Below are 18,815 nucleotides of genomic sequence, written 5' to 3'. Positions count from 1 at the left end.
AGGACTGTGCAATCAATTACCAAGATTACACTCTTCATCAACAGGATGCATTTCCCTTTGCATCATTAGGTGCGGATAAAGGTTAGAATAACTTGCTAGGGTTTTTTACAATACAATATGTCTTTGAAAACATTGTAGTAAATATGTAATAATCTCTTATTTGTAATTTACTTTGTATTTATAAGCAAGGTACAAACACTAAAGAAGAAAAAAAACATGCTAACGTGACAATAATGTAGATAAGATTGTTTTATTTTTCGTGCCGACTGCGACCCTCTGTATAACTTCTCTGAGTGGTCGCGACCTCCAGATTGAGAAACGTTGCTGTTAAGTAACTATTTTTAAATCGATATTTCTCTCATTTCTTGTTTTTCCCTGCATTCGACACGAATTTAACACCACCCTCTGCTAAAATCCCATAAATGCTTACTGATTTATGAGACTGTCTAGCTTCATTTGAACGGAATGCTCATGTTCCGTTTTGCTGAATATTTAGTTGACTTTCCTCGTTGAATCATGTTCGGGAAAGTCATTATTACATTCTCCTAATCATTCATCGGTCACTTTGTGTAATACCACTTAAAAACACTTCTTTGTGACTGCCGGATTCGAAATAAGCATCCCATCATCAGGCCGAATGTAGACTACATACTAATAAGGTCATAAGGTAATAAGACTACAGTCTGTAGTCTACGTTTGACCTGATGATGGTAATGTCGAAACCGGTAATCATGCTGTATTAATTTTAAATAGTATTATACAAAGTCCGCCTCCGTACTGTAATGGTCAGCATGCTCGGCTACCGTACTGGAGATTGCGGTTTCGATTCCTATGGGGGGGTCAAATAAATATAAGTGATTTTTCACTGTAATATTTATTCAATACTACCTTGGGCTGGTACCTGAAGCGGAGGGCTGATCACCTTTCCTTCATGTGTTAACGATCAAGATAGCACTGTGTTTATATGAGTGTGCCCTATACACCATCGGGTGGGGATAAGGTTTTTTTTTAATTATACGAAGTGAACGATGAATTATTAGGAGAGTGTTATATGGATACCATACCATACCACAAAGTTGAACAAAAATGCATTTAATTTACAAAATTCATTATTCACTATTTGTGCCCTTCCGTTGCAGTCCCTGCTATTAATGTGCTATGTTTTCTTCTTTACTAAGCATGTTTATTAATTGATTTATTTATGTTTTTTCAGAAACGCCCCCTCCCCCTTATTGTCGCACTCCGATGGACGATAAGCTTAAACAAGAAGGTAAGTTCATTTCTGACTTATTTTGTAACTAGACAAGGACATGACTTATCCGAAATTGCCACGAGCGCATGTTAAAATAATACTAGTAGTTTCATCAATTGATTCGGCAGTCACTTTGTGGTAAAATCTATCCATTTTTAATTAATGTTTTACTTAGTAAATACCACTATTTCTTAAAATCTACCTTGACGCGTGTTCCGATGCATTCTGCATCATTTTCACTTACATGCGGTGTTTGAAAATGATGCGAAATACATCGAAACACGTGTCACAGTAGATTTTAAGAAATAGTGGTATTTAGTAAGTAAAACATTTATTAAAAATAGTTCTAAAAATCAGTATATAAACTTGATTCAAGAATGCAGGCATTAGATTATTAAAAAAAATAATTGATAATAATTTATTGTGAATCGTTCGCTGCAGACGTTGGCCGTCTGCAGCGAACGATTCACAATCAATCACACAATCAGCAGTGACGTGCACAGAGTTTTTATTAGGGTAGGCAGTAAGGTTGGGTAAGGATAAGGCATAGTAGGCACTGGTCGTGTTTCTATATGGAAAGCGAGTAATCCACGGTAGGCACTTTTTTAACCTACATAGAATGCACGCCTCTGACGGCCAGTGCAGGTTTGATGACATCGATGAACGCGCCGGTTTGCGGATAGTCACTCGATTATCGATCGCTCCTCTATTATTCGTGGATTCGGTCGCCCAAAGGCGCATTCACAAACGAAAGAAACAGCGGACAAAACAAATTGTCCGCGTTAGCGCTGAGAATTCCGCGAATAACGCCGTTCGCGATATTGTAATCTGAAATTCGTTCATCTCCGCAAATAGATGGCGGACATGCTAACGTGTTGCTTGACGTTTTACACCTCGATCTCTGGCGGCAGGGAATAAGAACGTGTATTGTGGAAAACAACAGCGGACATCGCTCGGACGGGGAATCGCTCTGTGATCCCGTTCATCTCAATTCTGAATTGTACAAACATAATACATTCCTCGAGGGACTCGTCCATGTTATCAGTTTAACAACTATCCACTTCCATTTACAAGTTATTTATTTATTTATTTAAACTTCATGTACAGAAAATAAAAAGTACATTGGCGGGCTTATTGCTAAAAAGCAATATCTTCCAACCGACCAAAGACGGACTAGTGATATTGATCAAAACGTTTGATACCATATATAGCCGTTTGCAATCAGTGGGTAGATAGAACATAGTGGATAAGTGGACAAGTTACATAGTGGATAATAGAATTAGGCAAATGGCTCACTCCTTTCAACAACGTCATATTTAAAAAAATCGTCAATTTTCAGTTGTGCATGTTTTCGGAATGCCCAGAAAATGTACTATATGCCAGCAAAAGCGGCATATTTTTAACTTAATATTTACCCGCTACAGGGCAGAAAGTGTTGTTTTTTTGCATTTTGAAGAAAAGGTATTGTTTAATTATTTTTTTAAATAAACTAAATATTTTTCAAATGCAGAAAAAACATTCAGGTTTTATCTAAAAAGATCTGTTGCATAGTAAAAAGTTCAATGAGTGGCTTGATATTTATTTACAATACATTCTATTATTTTAATTAAATTAAACACTTGAATAATCCACTGAATTGAGTTTTATTTTTATTTACGACTAGTTTCGAAAACGACAATTGTTTTCGTCTTCTGGTACAAATTAAGTTTTAATTTGTACCAGAAGATAAAAACAATTGTCGTTTTCGAAACTAGTCGTAAATAAAAATAAAACTCAATTCAGTGGATTATTCAAGTGTTTAATTTAATTAAAGTAATCATGTCATTCCACAAAGTTAATGCCGAATCAATAAATAATACATTCTATTATATTTTTAAACTTTTGATATATGACGTTATTGTTATTCAAGTTTGTTGATATATGACGTTAATGAAAGGAGTGAGCGATATCTGAAGCGATATCATCGTGATGTGTCCCTAGTTTCATACAATTTGTCTTTGATCTTTCCCTTTTCCCCTTCCCTCCCTCCCGTCCCTTTTTCGGATATTTTTTTTCAAATTTGCAATCGTGAAATTTTGTAACTGGAATAGTACAAGCACTTTGTACAACTCATTTTATGTGAATGACTGGATTTTCGTCACTATTCTGTAAAATTCTCAAATAATTAATTGGTTTTTAAAAGTCATTTAACCATGACGTATTTGATTGCATGAACAATTTTCTTTCTTTCTTTTCTTTCATTATAGTTTTTAGATAAATTTAGTGCCCTCGGCACGGGAAAACTTAGTAAGGACACATTATTGTTATTTGTAATTATGTATGTGATTAAATAAATAAATAAGATAGAGGGAGTGTGGGTAAGCAAGCCAAAATGCCATAGGTATGGTAGGAACATTATAATTTTGGTACATTTATTTAACACTATACATTTCATGTTTTCATCTTCATACCCTTATCCGTACCCGATGGTGCATAGGGCACTGCATAATATAAAAGCGGTGTTATCTCGATCGTTGTTAACACACGAAGGAAAGCCCTTTGTTTCGGGTACCAATCCAGGGTAGTAATGAATAAATATTAGAGTGGAAAAAATACTTATATTTATTTGACACCCCCTGGGAATTAAACCCGGGACCTCTGGTACGGTAGCCAAGCATGCCGACCATTACACAACGGAAGCGGACATTTTATATATAATAATATATTTTATATTTACAATAATATCGTTCTAAGGCACAACTTTATATAGGAGCAATATCGTAGTCATACAGGAGAAAGTGACCAAGTGCATTGTTTTACAAAGACGTGAAAATTTACTATTTGATATCTTACTAGCTTAATATTGCCCTGAAAAAATCCCAAAGGATTTTAAACTTGAAAGTATAATATATTGACTCGTTAAAAATGACTAACTGCATTGGTGTTTATTTTCTTGCCAAGCAAAAGTGACTTAAATGGCCCTCCTGAGGATTTTACCTTTTGGTAGTTGGTCACTTTCTCCTGTACTACTACGATAAGTGAGGCGAATGTAGTTGATCACCTTGCCTCCATACAATTGTCTCCGAACAGGAGTCAAAGAGAGAAGACTCACGAATTCTAGCCACCGATCCTGCGCCCTTCCTTTCTCGCAACACGTCCGCGCAGTTGGCCGGTACGCGTGATCGTGATCCCCGTCCGCATTCGGGCCGGACAAACCGAAAGCGATTCGCGGAACGCGGCTCCACACCGTACGCGGCCGACCCGTGAATATTAATACCCAATCGACACCTTGACTGTCTCGATCGATATGTCGTGCGAGGAGTTCTGATCGACTACACTATAGAGGTGGTGAGATTCAAAACGCCTAGGCAATAATGAGCCAACGGGGAAACGATTTACGAGTGAAACATCGCTTCAGTGTTACAAGAAGGCATAATTAAAAAAAAATCATTAGGCCAGTCGGCTGATGTCATTACCGACAATGTATGTGGAAAAAAACTAAATACTTATGTAGTATGCAGTTCCACCAAGAAATGTCGCTACAAAACTTAAATCTAATAGACTACGAGTATATATTATTTCGGGGCTCGGGTATCGGTCATAATAACTCGTAATTAGGATGCAATCGGTTTATTCAACAGGTCGCTATAACAGTACAAGGATAAGTGTGTGCAGTCTCCCCTGCATCAATCTCAAAAGGATATAACCTAAACATTCCCCGCGTACACTCCGCCCTGCTCCTACGGGCGCTTGGGGTCATAGTTCAAGTTAGATATTAAATATATATATATATATATATATATATATATATATATATATATATAGGGTCCGCCAAATAACATTTTTTTTTTGAAAATGGGGCGCAAAACATCGAGTGTAGCTTCGGCTGTGTGGCACGTAGCGCCGTCCTGTTGAAACCAAATGTTGCCAATATCCTCCTCTTCAATTTTTGTGAACAAAAATCCGTTCAACATGGCCCGATAACGATCGCCATTGACTAACGGCCACTCCTTGCTCATTTTCAAAGAAAAATGGCCAAATTATGCCTCTGGACCAAAATCCGCACCAAACAGTGACTCGTTTTGGGTGTACCGGCTTTTCAATGTATGCGTGCGGGTTTTCTGTGCCCCAAATACGACAATTTTGCTTGTTTACATACCCGCCAAGATCAAAATGAGCTTCATCCGAAAAGATGATTTTTTTGGCAAAATCGGCATCTTCTGTAAGTCGAATGTCGCAATATTTCCCAGCGTTGTTCAAGCGTATACACAACCATATTCGCTCAGCGGAAGGATAAAACTAATTATCTGTCAAATCAGACATGAGCTAAGTGTTACCATTCACGAAATAAGCACTAGTTGAAAAAAAAACTTTAGATGGCGGACCCTATATATATATATATATATATATATATATATATATATATATATATATATATATATATATATATATATATATATATATATATATATATATATATATATATATATATATATATATATATATATATCAGTTAGAATCAAACCCCAGTTCGCCATATGATTCTGCTACTGATATTTTTAGTTTGCCATTTTATTATAATCTGAACCTTTTTCCAATCAAATGATGATTTTGCATTGGTCATCAAAGGTGATGGACCAATGCAAAATGAAGATTGTGTGTAGAAAAATGATGCAACCCTCACTAACCCAAATTTTCAGGGGAACAAAAAACACTTTCTACATCCTATTTATTGATGATGGTCAATCTAACAAACAAAAAACACTACATCTGAAGAATAAATGGATACTATGATAATAATAATAACAATTTTGCATAATTTATATAGCGCCATTTCCTATAAAAAAATACTCCAAGGTATCAAGGTATTCAATTATCACTTTCGTATTTTTTTATAATGTAGCTTAAAACTTAGTAAAAAAAATTATGTCGAAGGTTACGGTTTTTTTTCTAAATAAAACTGACTAACTAACCATCACGCCGCTTCCCCGCAGGGGTAGGCAGAGAGAATCGAACGCCACACCACTCTGTCTTTGCAAACATTCTTCGCCTCTTCTACATTCATGCATCTCCTCAGACATACTCGACGATTATTACGACTCCTGACCCGGCCGCTTTCAAGTATTTGACATACCTGATTGTGCCAAGTTTTCCTCGGTCTTCCTCTGCTTCTTTTTCCAACTACGTTCGCCTCATAAATTTGTTTAACCGTTCTTTCCTCACTCATACGTTCCACATGTCCAAACCATCTCAACACACCCTTCTTAATTTTATCGATACATTTTTTTAAATACATGCGATATAATATATTAGGCAGTATTTCTTCCAAAATTGTTATGCACTAAATTTGCTAGCGTCAACGGACAACTTGGCGCCGGTGACGAGGAAATGAATCACAAATGACAATTGACGCACCAGGAAGACGGTCAGTACTCGGTACATATTACATCCTTTCTGGTGCTATAATACGAATGTTCCTTTATCGCGATGTTCGGTCTGTAGAGTTCGTCTTCGACCTCCCACGCCTCCGCGGGGAATGCGAGTAACACGTCTAATTGAATGCTAATAGTATGCGACACAATACGCGAGTGCTTAATATTCTCCGTTTGTTTCCATTTAATGTTTTATGAAGGCATTTGACGCGCCTCCCCGGCGCTGTTCCACCGCCAGGGCGCCGACAATCCGACACTGGCCGCGAGTAGCCATCGATAGGTGTCAAACGTACTTTTGAGAATGAAGTACAAATAAATCAGCCTATACAGTAATAATTTGGTCGTAAGACATTCCACGGTACGGTTCTACTTAAGTGGTTACCAATGAGCAAAATGCTGAGAAGTTCCCGATTGGCCCACACTAGATTATCCCTCATGTTCCCAACACAGATTCAAATAAAAACATATTTATTTACAACATTTTGAGTGTGTCCAAATACTTGTTCACAAATCTGGATTATCTCCAATTATAGGAGTTATTTTTCATATTATTTTTTGACATCTTATCAAGGATAACAAAGAATATGGAAGTCTGGGCATATACGGGACTGACGACCGTCACAGGCTAGTTTAAGTGATCACTTTACACACGTGTAACATTCACCAATTCTACCCATTATTGACAAACACACTACTCATTTCTTTTTTAGTTAATTTCAAACTTTTACATATTTATTTAGTTAGAAGGAACAAAAATCCACCTAATAATCTATAAACCTTGTACAAATTAAGCAAGGTAAATAATAAATGCAATTCCCATCTGAAATATAAAAAAAATCTTTATTCATGAGCCTCACTTTAATTTCAACGGTCTCAGCATTTTTCTAGAAACAGCTGAAATACGAATGCTGATTTATTTCTTCTTAGATCAGTTGAAGTGTCCCTTAGAGGCAAAATAAAGAGTTTAAGTAGTTAAGTTTAAGAGAAAAGAGGGAGCACGCATAAGTAGAAGCCTGGGTGTAACAGATATCAATAGTAAGGTAGAGGAAAGGCAATTGAGATGGTATGGGCCCATTGGAAGCAGAGACCCTAAACACATTGTGAACCAGGCAATCGCCATGGATCTTCCTTAAGTAGTTAAGTTTAAGAGAAAAGAGAGAGCACGCATAAGTAGAAGCCTGGGTGTAACAGATATCAATAGTAAGGTAGAGGAAAGGCAATTGAGATGGTATGGGCCCATTGGAAGCAGAGACCCTAAACACATTGTGAACCAGGCAATCGCCATGGATCTTCCTCGAAAGACATCTAGGGGCTGTCATCGGGACGCTGTGTTACACATTTTTTGCAATACGTCGTTCTCAGGATAGCCTGTGGAATGATGGATGAAAGTCAGCATGTAGGTCTCGGTACAACGCGGCATAATAACCCAGATAAGCATCTGAACGGCCGTGAAAACCTTAGAAATTTGATCCTTCTATTGCTCATGGCGCCTCTCCTTGAAGTGTCGTAGAGTCAATATTGTTGTGATAATTTTAGTACCATTTGTTGAATATTTGATTTTGTTTTACAAACGTCCCGCGATAATGAAATACCACCCAATACCACCGCCATTGGTCTGACGCCGACAGTTTTCCGTAGAAAACGGCCCAAGCGGCAAATACTTAGCTGCCTTCGCAGTGTTCCGTGAGCAAACAATACTTAATACTTAAAACTTAAGTACCTACCATTATTTAATCAGTTGTCGATAATTAGTCTTCCCTATTTCCATTAGTATTATGATATGATACCCACTCGTTTCACTCGAGCGAGTGAACATTGTAAGTACCGTAGACACTTCTCCGAGACTACGAGCACTTTAAAAACATATCCTTGTAGTTTTGTTTACGCTTTGCCTATTTGTAGGTATTGCGTGTAGTTTCTTAGTGTACACACACTTATCAATCTATATTAAAGTCACGTACGATATTTCGAAACGTTTATAAAAATAACATAAAATAAATGTGTAAAATATGTGCATTGTATTTTTCTTTATTATTACATTATGCATCGATTTTTTAAAAAAGGTAACTGATAAACGTAATAACTATTGGAATGAAAAATATACGTATTCGTAACAAAAATCTGATCAATTGGCAAACATACAAAAATATAACATTAATTTATACATACGTGCTGAAGAATTGCATTAAAATCACTTAATACATTTTTTCATAAATATGTTTGAAGTCACTGAAATCACTCATGCGCAGACTGTACTTAATATAGAATGAAATTTATAGACCTCTTTGTTGTGTACTGTTATTAATATTCACATTCACAAAAACCAAAGGATAAAATATTAAATAATATGTAGATTCATACTCTTAATGAATATTAAATAACGCTAGACTTTTCATCGAAGTTTTATTTCAAACAAATCGGTGCCTCAGAGTGTAAACATAACAATTACATTTTTTACAGCACATCAATTTATAAGTTTAAATGTAAAAAAAGGGTGAATTCATTGTGTTTTTCTTCTTTAATTTAACGGATTTCTTATCAAACTAATAACCATTGAAAATAAACAATGTATTTCTAACGAAAAACTTAGATATTTATAAAAAATGTAAAGATAGTCTTTAATTGAATACTTTTGTGCATAAAAATGTAAATCGCATTTCCTTTAAAACACGGAAAAGTATTTAGTTTTTTTCTTATAGATTTTTACAATGTGACATAGTGCGTTATGTGACACTGACTATAAATATGATTCCACTTTAGGGTGATTTATTTGGCGAGTGTTTTTGCCTAGAATTTTCACTCATGAATTACATTAAATTAAACTTTAAACATAAAGAGTAAATCCACTCACAAGTAGGCATAGGCTATGAAACTTATAAAGTTGAAGCCTGAGTAGGGACATGATAAACGGTGTTGCATAAGCCGTAGCTAGATTTCAGAGTCACTTGGACGTTAGGTAATTTAAAAAAAAGGTGATTTATTTATATTTCTTTAGGATGTTGATTTTTTATATTTTCATAAGTGCTATTAAGTGGTATAGAACGTGCATTTAATAACTTTTGATTTGATGAGTTTGAAACACATCATTTTGTAATTAGTACGTTTGCGCTCTAAGGCATCGATACACACATTTCAGTTAGAATTTTAAAGTTAATCTAGTTTTTGATCTTATACATAATATTGAATATCGTCCTGTTCAAAATTCACACTTTGATGTCTTCATTCTATCGTAGGTTTGGACACAATCAATCTCAGAGACGATTCGAGTACAATATTCTGTTGCCAAGTTTTTTTTACTGTCAAGCAATTTTACAAGTTGCTAATTTCCTATGGTGACTGTTGACTTATCGGTTTTTCATTTTTTCCATCCGTCTTAAAATATCTGTTTGCCTAAACCAACGTTGAAATAAGCGAAATTTAATTTAGATTCTTTAAAAAAATATATGTTAGGAAAACGAAAATGATTGAAATTACATTTTAAATACCTAAGAATATATATAAATAAAATACATATAATAATATTTTGGTTATCTCTATTTTACAGAAATTTATACTCAATTAGAAAACTATGAAAATAGAAGTCATCACAATTTTTAAATAAATTTTCCAACTCTCATTGAAAATTCGTGTCACGCTGATTATGGTCTTTAATTTCCTTTTTTGTGTATATTTTTACACGGCACTGTTTTCTATTGACGCAATGTTATATTGAACGTAAGGTCATCAGTGATGAACTTGTACGTAACATGGTTAGCATACTAAATAACACTCGAAAATTCAAGATTTTTTTGTTGACCCAGGCGCCACTTTCGTTAAACATTTCGTTCGATGTGTGATGAAAATAGATCGACGCGCAATACAAACCTTCATTATTAGAACTGGTCGTATTTTTTGTTTATATCGCGAAGCTATTTGGTAGTTCTTCCACACAGCCGACATGTAGTAGGCACTATTTCCTACATTCCGGCCGCACACGAAGTGTAGTTATATTGATTTATACCAACTTTAATGTTTGCATATTGGGAGTGACGTAATGGCTAATGAAATGTACATTCTTGACATAGCGAAATATTATTATTTAATTTATTCATCAACGTCGAGAATAATTATATTCATAAATTATTTGACCGCATCTGCATATCGATTACCAGTATGCAAAACTCTTGCATACGAGATAATTGATATTGTTTTGCTTGTACGTATACTTTACATGTATGCGTGGAATGCTGCTATATTAATTAACACACATTGACACTGAATGCTTATGGACGCCATGGGTTGGATATAAAACGGATTATTCCTATAACTTTTGTGTCTAACCTGTTGAAGACAATAATAAATCAATTTTGTTGGATAATCAAACTTTTGCGTAAAGTCGCTCGATATCTGTCTAGTCTGTATGAAAGTACCACGGCAGTTTGCCCTTGGTATGGAACCAGTAGGTATAGATGGCAGAAAAGTAAGCCGTGGCAGCGCCATGGTATACGGGGAACCATGTTGATTGAGAGGTTTATAAATAGACAGAAGCACAAGTGGGACTTTTGTTCCTAGTGGAATGCCACGGAATATCCCCTACTCTGTAGCAACACTTGTAGTCCTTATCCCCGATACAAAAATGTTTGGAATCTTTGAACATAGAGAGAAAAAATATTCTTTATTTGATTGTAACAATTGCAATTCATTTATTCATCCTCCTGTCGCCGTTTTGTCAAAATGTTTAAAGATTATTCTCAATAATTCGCTGCTTTTGTTTGATTGGTTAGTTATATATGCTAACAATAAAATTTAAATTTAATCATCTTTATCCGCCTCCGTAGTATAGTGGTAATCGCGTTTAGCTACAATGATTGATTCTCAGAGAGGGTTTAAATAAATGTATGTCATTTTTTACAGGAGTGTTTATTTAATTTCACCTGAAGCGCAGACTGATATCGGATAACAAACAGTGTTATAAATCTTTGCAAATTGTTAACTCAATTGGAAACATTTTCATTTATTTAATTAGCAGCCACTGCAACCATCTAAAATAAAAAAAAAAACCTGAGAAGATAAGTCCATTTGTCAACTTGTAAGTTTTCGGTTTCAACGTTTAAAATGAGCTTTCCGAGAATTATTTTAATTCCTTCTTGGCATAGCATAAATTCCATTAATTTATTTAGATCATATCGTCAAAGTTGCGGTGTACCCGGAGCGCAGCGAGACGAAGAGAGCCCGCCGTGTTCGGTCTGTTTTCTATTTTTATCCGGCGCTCGCAGACACCGCTGCGGTGGCGCCACAGCCAGCCGCGCGCTCCCCGCGCGCCCGCCGGCCGCGCCGCCGCGGCCTCCTGCGCCCCTGGTAGCGCCGTCCCAAGGGCAGCCTAGCGCCGTCGCCGTACGATGATTCTGTGGGCGTATTCCGCGTGTCCGCCGAGTGCATCATCGCTGTAAATCAAAAAAATATTCAAATTCTCTCCTAAATGACACTGAAAATCTAACTTCTTATTTGTCATATCATTTTTTTACATCTCATCAAAGATGAAGAAGAATATGGAAGTCTGGGCATTTACGGGGATGACGACCGTCATAGGCTGGATTAGGTGATCACTTTACACACGTGTAACATTCACCAATTCCACCCATTATTGACAACCACACTACTCAAATTCTTGGAAGTTCTATATATATGATCCAATTTCGAAACATTGTTCTTGAATCACTAGCACTTCACTAGAGACATCTATCGGTGAGATGAAAAGATTCTTTTTAGTGGGCGGAAACTCTTTTATTAGTATGTTAGGTCGGAATCCTGGATTTTAATCACATACATGAGAAACGCCAGAAAATACCATGATCATTTTTATTATTTTAGCTTATAATTTGCCCAGTTAATTTATTTACAACATTTTGAGTGTATCCAAATACTTCACAAATCTGGATTATCTACAATTACAGGAGTTATTTTTATATTATTTTTTGACATCTCATTAAAGATGAGAATATTCTTATTTGTTAACTTGACTTTGTTAATTTAAGTTTAACTTAGTAAATACCACTAATTACTAAGTATTGTAAATTGTGGTATTTAATAAGTAAATCTTAAATTAAAAATGGATAGATTTTACCACAAAGTGACTGCCGAATCAATTGATGAGATTAACTTTCTTATTTAATATTTCGCACCGCCATTTTAAAATTAAATTGTTACAAATAACTAAATTGTTTTAAATAAATATAAAAATTATGTTTGCTCGAAGAACGAAGTTCAAACTATTATTATCAACTTATCTCATTATATTATTACTATATGCATGAGTAGGATATCAATATCTAGGTGCAATCTGATTTCGATAGCCACAATACGAAATACGTCAATCAAGCTATATAAAATTCACACTCGAAAATATCTCTGATGATGTCGGTAACGACGAAACCCGGTCGCTGGTCAAATAAAAAAGTGGAAAAGCTAAAAATATTGGTTTTAATCTAATAATAAACGAAAATATCTCATTTAAAAACATATAATACAAATATTTGCTCGCTGTAGTCATGGCTGATAACGAGATCGCGGAGTAAATACGAATTCTCCTACTGTTTTGATTATCCAGTATATCGCTGTACCCAGTTGTATGTGTAGTAATATTACACATGTCTTGTACGTGTAGTATGGAAATTATCTTGGCTTTATATCCTTATCAAATTTATACTGCCGTCCTTAGCTAGAAAGTGGCATCTCCAAAATTTTAATTGTGAAAAATATTTCATTTTATTTCAAATAACAAAATTTAAAGTTTTTAGTATTCATAAATTCACAGTAACATACTACTTAAATTTGTATAAGTTCGTAGATTGTTTTGGGATAGGGTACGTAAACTTTTTTTTTTAGATTTATTAAGTAGGTTACTGAATAATTTCATGTAGATTTTAAATCTAGAAAAGTAAAGCAACAAAAATAAAATTTAAAAAAATATATAGATAAAAACGAATATGTAATTTTTCCTTTTTTTTATTTTATTTTTTACAGTTATCAGATGTTTGTAATTCTATCAAAACCTTTATATTTTGTGATCGTAAAAAAAGTTTTATTTGAACATTTGTTCATTCAAATGTCCCATCTCTCTTTAAAGTTCTTGTCCGTGCGTTGATGTCATTCAGTATTTTATTTGACTTTCATTCATTGTAATCACTACAACCCGAAAACGAACTGGATTTTTATTCGTTTATTTTATTTTACTTTACTAATATACGACTAGATATAATTATACGTGTTTTATTTGGGATTGTTTATTAGAGTATGTGCTCAGAATTGGCTGGCATACCCGATTTGGGTACCTACGATACTGAAGTGCCGGCGCCAAAGAGATTATGCGATATGTAATAACATATATCGCAGATTATGAATATTTTTAGTTTACATATATACACTGGCTACTACTCTACGTATGACTGACTCTATCTCGTGCGACAGAGAGAAGATAACGGTTTGTTTATTCAATTAAATTTATCAAATTTAAAATATGCATTTCCATTCATATCATCAAAGTATGTGATAATTGCGGTCAACTTTAAAAATGCGCTGCATCAATTGACTCTAAACAACCCTATTCATCTTTTTTTAATTACCTAACGTCCAAGTGACTCTGAAATCTAGCTACGGCTTATGCAACCCTACTCAGGCTTCAACTTTTTAAGTTTTATAGCCTATGCCTACTCGTGAGTGGATTTACTCTTTAAAGTTACTATAATTTCATGTAATTCATGAGTGAAAATTTTAGAACCCTATACATCAGTGTTCCGCAAACTATTTCTGTTCAATGTACATCCACCAAATCAAGAAATTTATAGGTACACCAAAGAAAAAGAAAAACTAAGTTTAATTAAAATTAATATATTATTAAAATTAATAAAATCCGAAAACATAAATGTGATGTTTAATGCGAATTGTGAGCCTACTTAACTGAGCACAGGTGATAAAAATTTGCAGCAGTTATTGATAAGGCTGCTCTCACCTCTGAGTTGATCGTCCTCAGGCGTTCTTTTTTTTATTATTCAATAGTAGTCAGAGTCGAAGATCCCAATTCACACGCTCTTCGCTCAACGAAGCGCCTCGGTCGCTTAGTTTTCAGCTTTTTCTAGGTGTGCTATCATCACAAAACTAGACTTATCCGCGGCACACCAACTAATCACCACGGTACACCAGTGTGCCGCGGCACACACGCGGCGGAACACTAGTTGGTCTATTTTTGTAATAGCTTTTGATGAGGAATGAGGATTCACATTAATTGTATAGATTTTTAAAAGACACAGATATTGTTTACACAAAAAAATATTAAGTATGTTTATTTTGAATAACATGACATTTAACTAATTAGCGCTAATATGATTAGCATTCAGGAGAACATGATAAAACTACTTTTTTTCAACAATAGTTGACAGAAGAGACAGATAATTATATTTTTGCTAATTATTAGTGTGATTAATCTACATAATGGTATCAGTTCTGTCACTCTTATATTTCATTATTAATTTGTATTCGCAATGTATATCACGTGCAGTGATAATTTTATTTTCGATACTAAATATACGACTTATTTCATTACAAGTTAATTAAATTTCTTACATTATTTTTTTCGTCTCAACATAGATGAAGAAGAATATAAAAGTCTGGGCACTTACAGAGCTTACGACCGTCATAGGCTGGTTTAACTTATCACTTTGCACACGTGTAACACTCACCCATGATTGACAACCACACTACTCAAATTATTGAAACTTCTAGATGTATAGATCAAACTCGAAACACAGTGTGCGAGAGTCACTAGAGGCATCTACTAGAGGCATAGATCTTATTAAGCAGAAACTCTTTCATTTGTATGTGAGGTCCGAATCCTGGATTTTATTCACATACTTGAGAAACGCTAGAAAACGTAATTTCAGATTTGTATTTATGCTTATTTCTATTTACCGGTTAATTTATTTACATTTTGGACACACTCTAAATGTTATTAAATTTCATTTATCGCTGCGCAATTGGCTTCAAATTCTTACTTATAATATTCGTTTTACATATCGCTCACTCCTTCCTCAAGAACGTCAAATCGAAAAACTTGATTTTTCAGGAGAACGTTTTTAAAGTTTTAAAATAAAATACAATTTATTAAAAATAAATATCAAACCACTTAATGAACTTTTTTACTGTGCAACAGATTTTTTTAGCTTAAACCTGAAGGTTTTTTCTTCATTTGAAAATTATTTAGTATGTTAAAAAAATAATTAAAAAATACCTTTTCTTCAAAATGCAAAAACAATACTTTCTGCCCTGTAGCGGGTAAATATTAAGTTAAAAATATGCCTCTTTTATTAGGATATAGAACATTTTCTGGGCATTCCGAAAACAAGCACAACTGAAAATTGACGATTTTTGATTTATGACGTTCTTGAAAGGAGTAGGCGATATGAAGAAGAGATCAATATAATATGTTCGTACTTGCTTATGTTTATGTTCTCGTGTCAATATTAATTTTAATTGATTTATCGTACTCTTATCTTTACCACAGACAACCACACTGTGCAGTACAATTTTTATTTAGTGGTGGGTTGATTAAACGCGTTCACATTAAATTAGGTTACTTGCGCTGTAGTACGTGAGTCGAGATTCTCTCTTCAGAGTGCGTTGCGTTGACTCAAGACAATATTAATGAAATAAAATATACAAAATAGTAAAATACGTTAGTTACATAAAAAGAATTACTAAATTTAATTTTAGTTTTTTTCCGCAAAATTCGCAAAAAAATGCTGTTTTGAGCCGTAAATGATATATATTGTAACTTACTGTTTTATTCCTTAAAAACCATTAAAAAAACCAAATACATTTGAGTTGATATTAATAATAATATTAATAATAAATTCTAATTTCTAAATACATTCTCTTCCGTAGAATTTCTTGAAATTCCTACTTGCGTTTTATTTATACTGCCATATCGCTCACTCCTTTCAACAACGTCATATATCAAAAATCTTAAATTTTCAGTTGTGCATGTTTTTGGAATGCCCATAAAATGTACTATATCTCACCAAAAGCGGCATATTTTAAACTTAATATTTACGCGCTACAGGGCAGAAAGTGTTGTTTTTGCATTTTGAAGAAAAGGTATTGTTTAGTTATTTTTTTAAATATACTAAATATTTTTCAAATGGAGAAAAAACCTTCAGATTTTACCTAAAAAGATCTGTTGCACAGTAAAAGTTCAATAAGTGGCTTGATATTTATTTTCAAAACAATGTATTATATTTTTAAACTTTTAAAAACATTCCCCAGAAAAATCAAGTTTTTTTTATTTATGACGTTCTTGAAAGGAGTGAGCGATATGTAGAACTCGTTCGATATATTTTTCGCTTTTTGCATTATCGATTCATTGGCATAAAAATAATCAAATTGATTGTATCATAATTCACGTTATGATTAAATGGCCTCTCCAGTTTGGGTTGGAATAGAGCCGTCCAATTAACCAAGGTGTCAGCTGAATCTCGCCCGCCCATGACATCATAAAACAAAATAATAACCAATTCATAAACAGACGACACATTAGGAATCCTAGGCGCCAATACAATGCAGTCACCAGGATAACATGAGCATAAAAACGGTATTTTATGATCCTCCGCATTGTATCGAGTCGCGAACTTGTCTCGGTGCTACGTGACAGGGGACATGCCGCCACCAAATTTATACACGCTTATATCATAATCTCCTCAGGTCTCTGTACTCCTGGTATTGCGCAAATGCCCATTCAGGGCTTAGCGACAATATGGTCATTCGTTTAACTTTAGCCAGTTTTGTTTTGAATCTATTTATTTTATTAAAAGTTATTTTGATATGCCGTATCAAAAGTCAAATTTGATGATGATGTTGAGCGCATCAGTTATTAGCGGTTTAAGTTAATTTTAAAATTGAAAATGCCGAATCGATAAATAAAATTAGACAAATTCGTACCAGATATTTTTTTACTATACCAACTTAAATAAATAGGCATTTTCTTCCTATAATTAATATTTTATTCGTATTTCGGCCTTTAACACAACATTACGTTATTTTTAGAACTCGTTACGATATGTGGTGTTTGATGTATGACTGAGTATTTTCTGGCGCACTTAGCAGTATTTCTGATTTTTAAACACTTGTTCATTTAGTACGCGTCTCGAATTGATGAAACCCAGACTACAGATTTATATTATTCGCTTGTAGTATAAACATATGTATGTATGTAGTTAAATTACATCGCATGAGTCACTCGGCTCGTAAGTCGGGGGAGTATTTCCGTGTGTTTATTATTGAATATCTTAATATAACATATCTATCTAATCTGAGTTCATCGCGGTCAAGTAAATTTATTACTCTTCTGCATCTATAATAAATACGTATTTTATTATCGTTCCTTTTTCTCGTTAATTTGACATTTGCTCTGTACATTACTGAAACCCTTGTAGGATGCGTAGTAATTATTTAATTAATAAATAATTAAATTATTATGATACAAAATGCAATTTATTAATTTATCGATAGTATATTTTTTTCGCAACTTCATACGGTTTCTCTTGATGTAGTATTTAACAAAAATAACGCTTTATAACACATATTATCCAAAGTTATTTTTTTATGATTATTATTACGGTGTACGCCGTAATACAATATACCCGCAATAGATCCAAGTATGTTTATGCTTTCTGTATTCCGCGATACCATTTTACTAAATCAAAATTGCATATTTATCCTCAGCCAAATGTGGATTGAGTAAAAAAGGATTGGTGTTGATTGGTTATAATGCATATGAACTATTTAAATTATTTAAAAAAAAACATAGTCCGATGTCGATTATTTTCGCGAACGGTTTTTCGTCGTGGTATGGATACTTGCATTTATTACGTATATACTTATCTACCAGTTGTGAATTAGGAGGGAAAAATATTTGATATTTTGTGAAACTTATTATTATTTTACTTAAATGTAAAAATACAACAACAATTTCTAAGGTATACGTTATACGTTTTTTACTTGTAAATAAATATGTATTCGTATTGTACATATTCATGTAAAAATTAATAGTTTCATAAGCGATGTCTCCTCTTTTCGCTGTTCAAGCAGTGAGTAGATACATCTTACCTGCCTTCAGTATTCCT

The 18,815-nt window shown here is 34.0% G+C and overlaps 1 protein-coding gene across 1 annotated transcript in view; it reads left to right on the top strand.

Moving 5' to 3' along the window:
- Dad (Daughters against dpp) overlaps positions 1-18,815 on the top strand; it is a 129,743-nt gene that overhangs the window by 25,997 nt on the left and 84,931 nt on the right. The window contains exon 2 of the mRNA XM_088256660.1: positions 1,214-1,270. Within this exon, the coding sequence (XP_088112786.1) occupies positions 1,214-1,270 (57 nt within the window). The remainder of the gene's footprint in view (positions 1-1,213; positions 1,271-18,815) is intronic.

Source organism: Brachycentrus maculatus, unplaced genomic scaffold (assembly GCF_059751285.1).
Source record: "Brachycentrus maculatus isolate JH-2025_06_01 unplaced genomic scaffold, ASM5975128v1 h1tg000065l, whole genome shotgun sequence".
Lineage (NCBI taxonomy): Eukaryota > Metazoa > Arthropoda > Insecta > Trichoptera > Brachycentridae > Brachycentrus > Brachycentrus maculatus.
The sequence above is the reverse complement of the archived record's forward strand: the minus strand, read 5'-3'. Positions and strand labels throughout refer to the sequence as shown.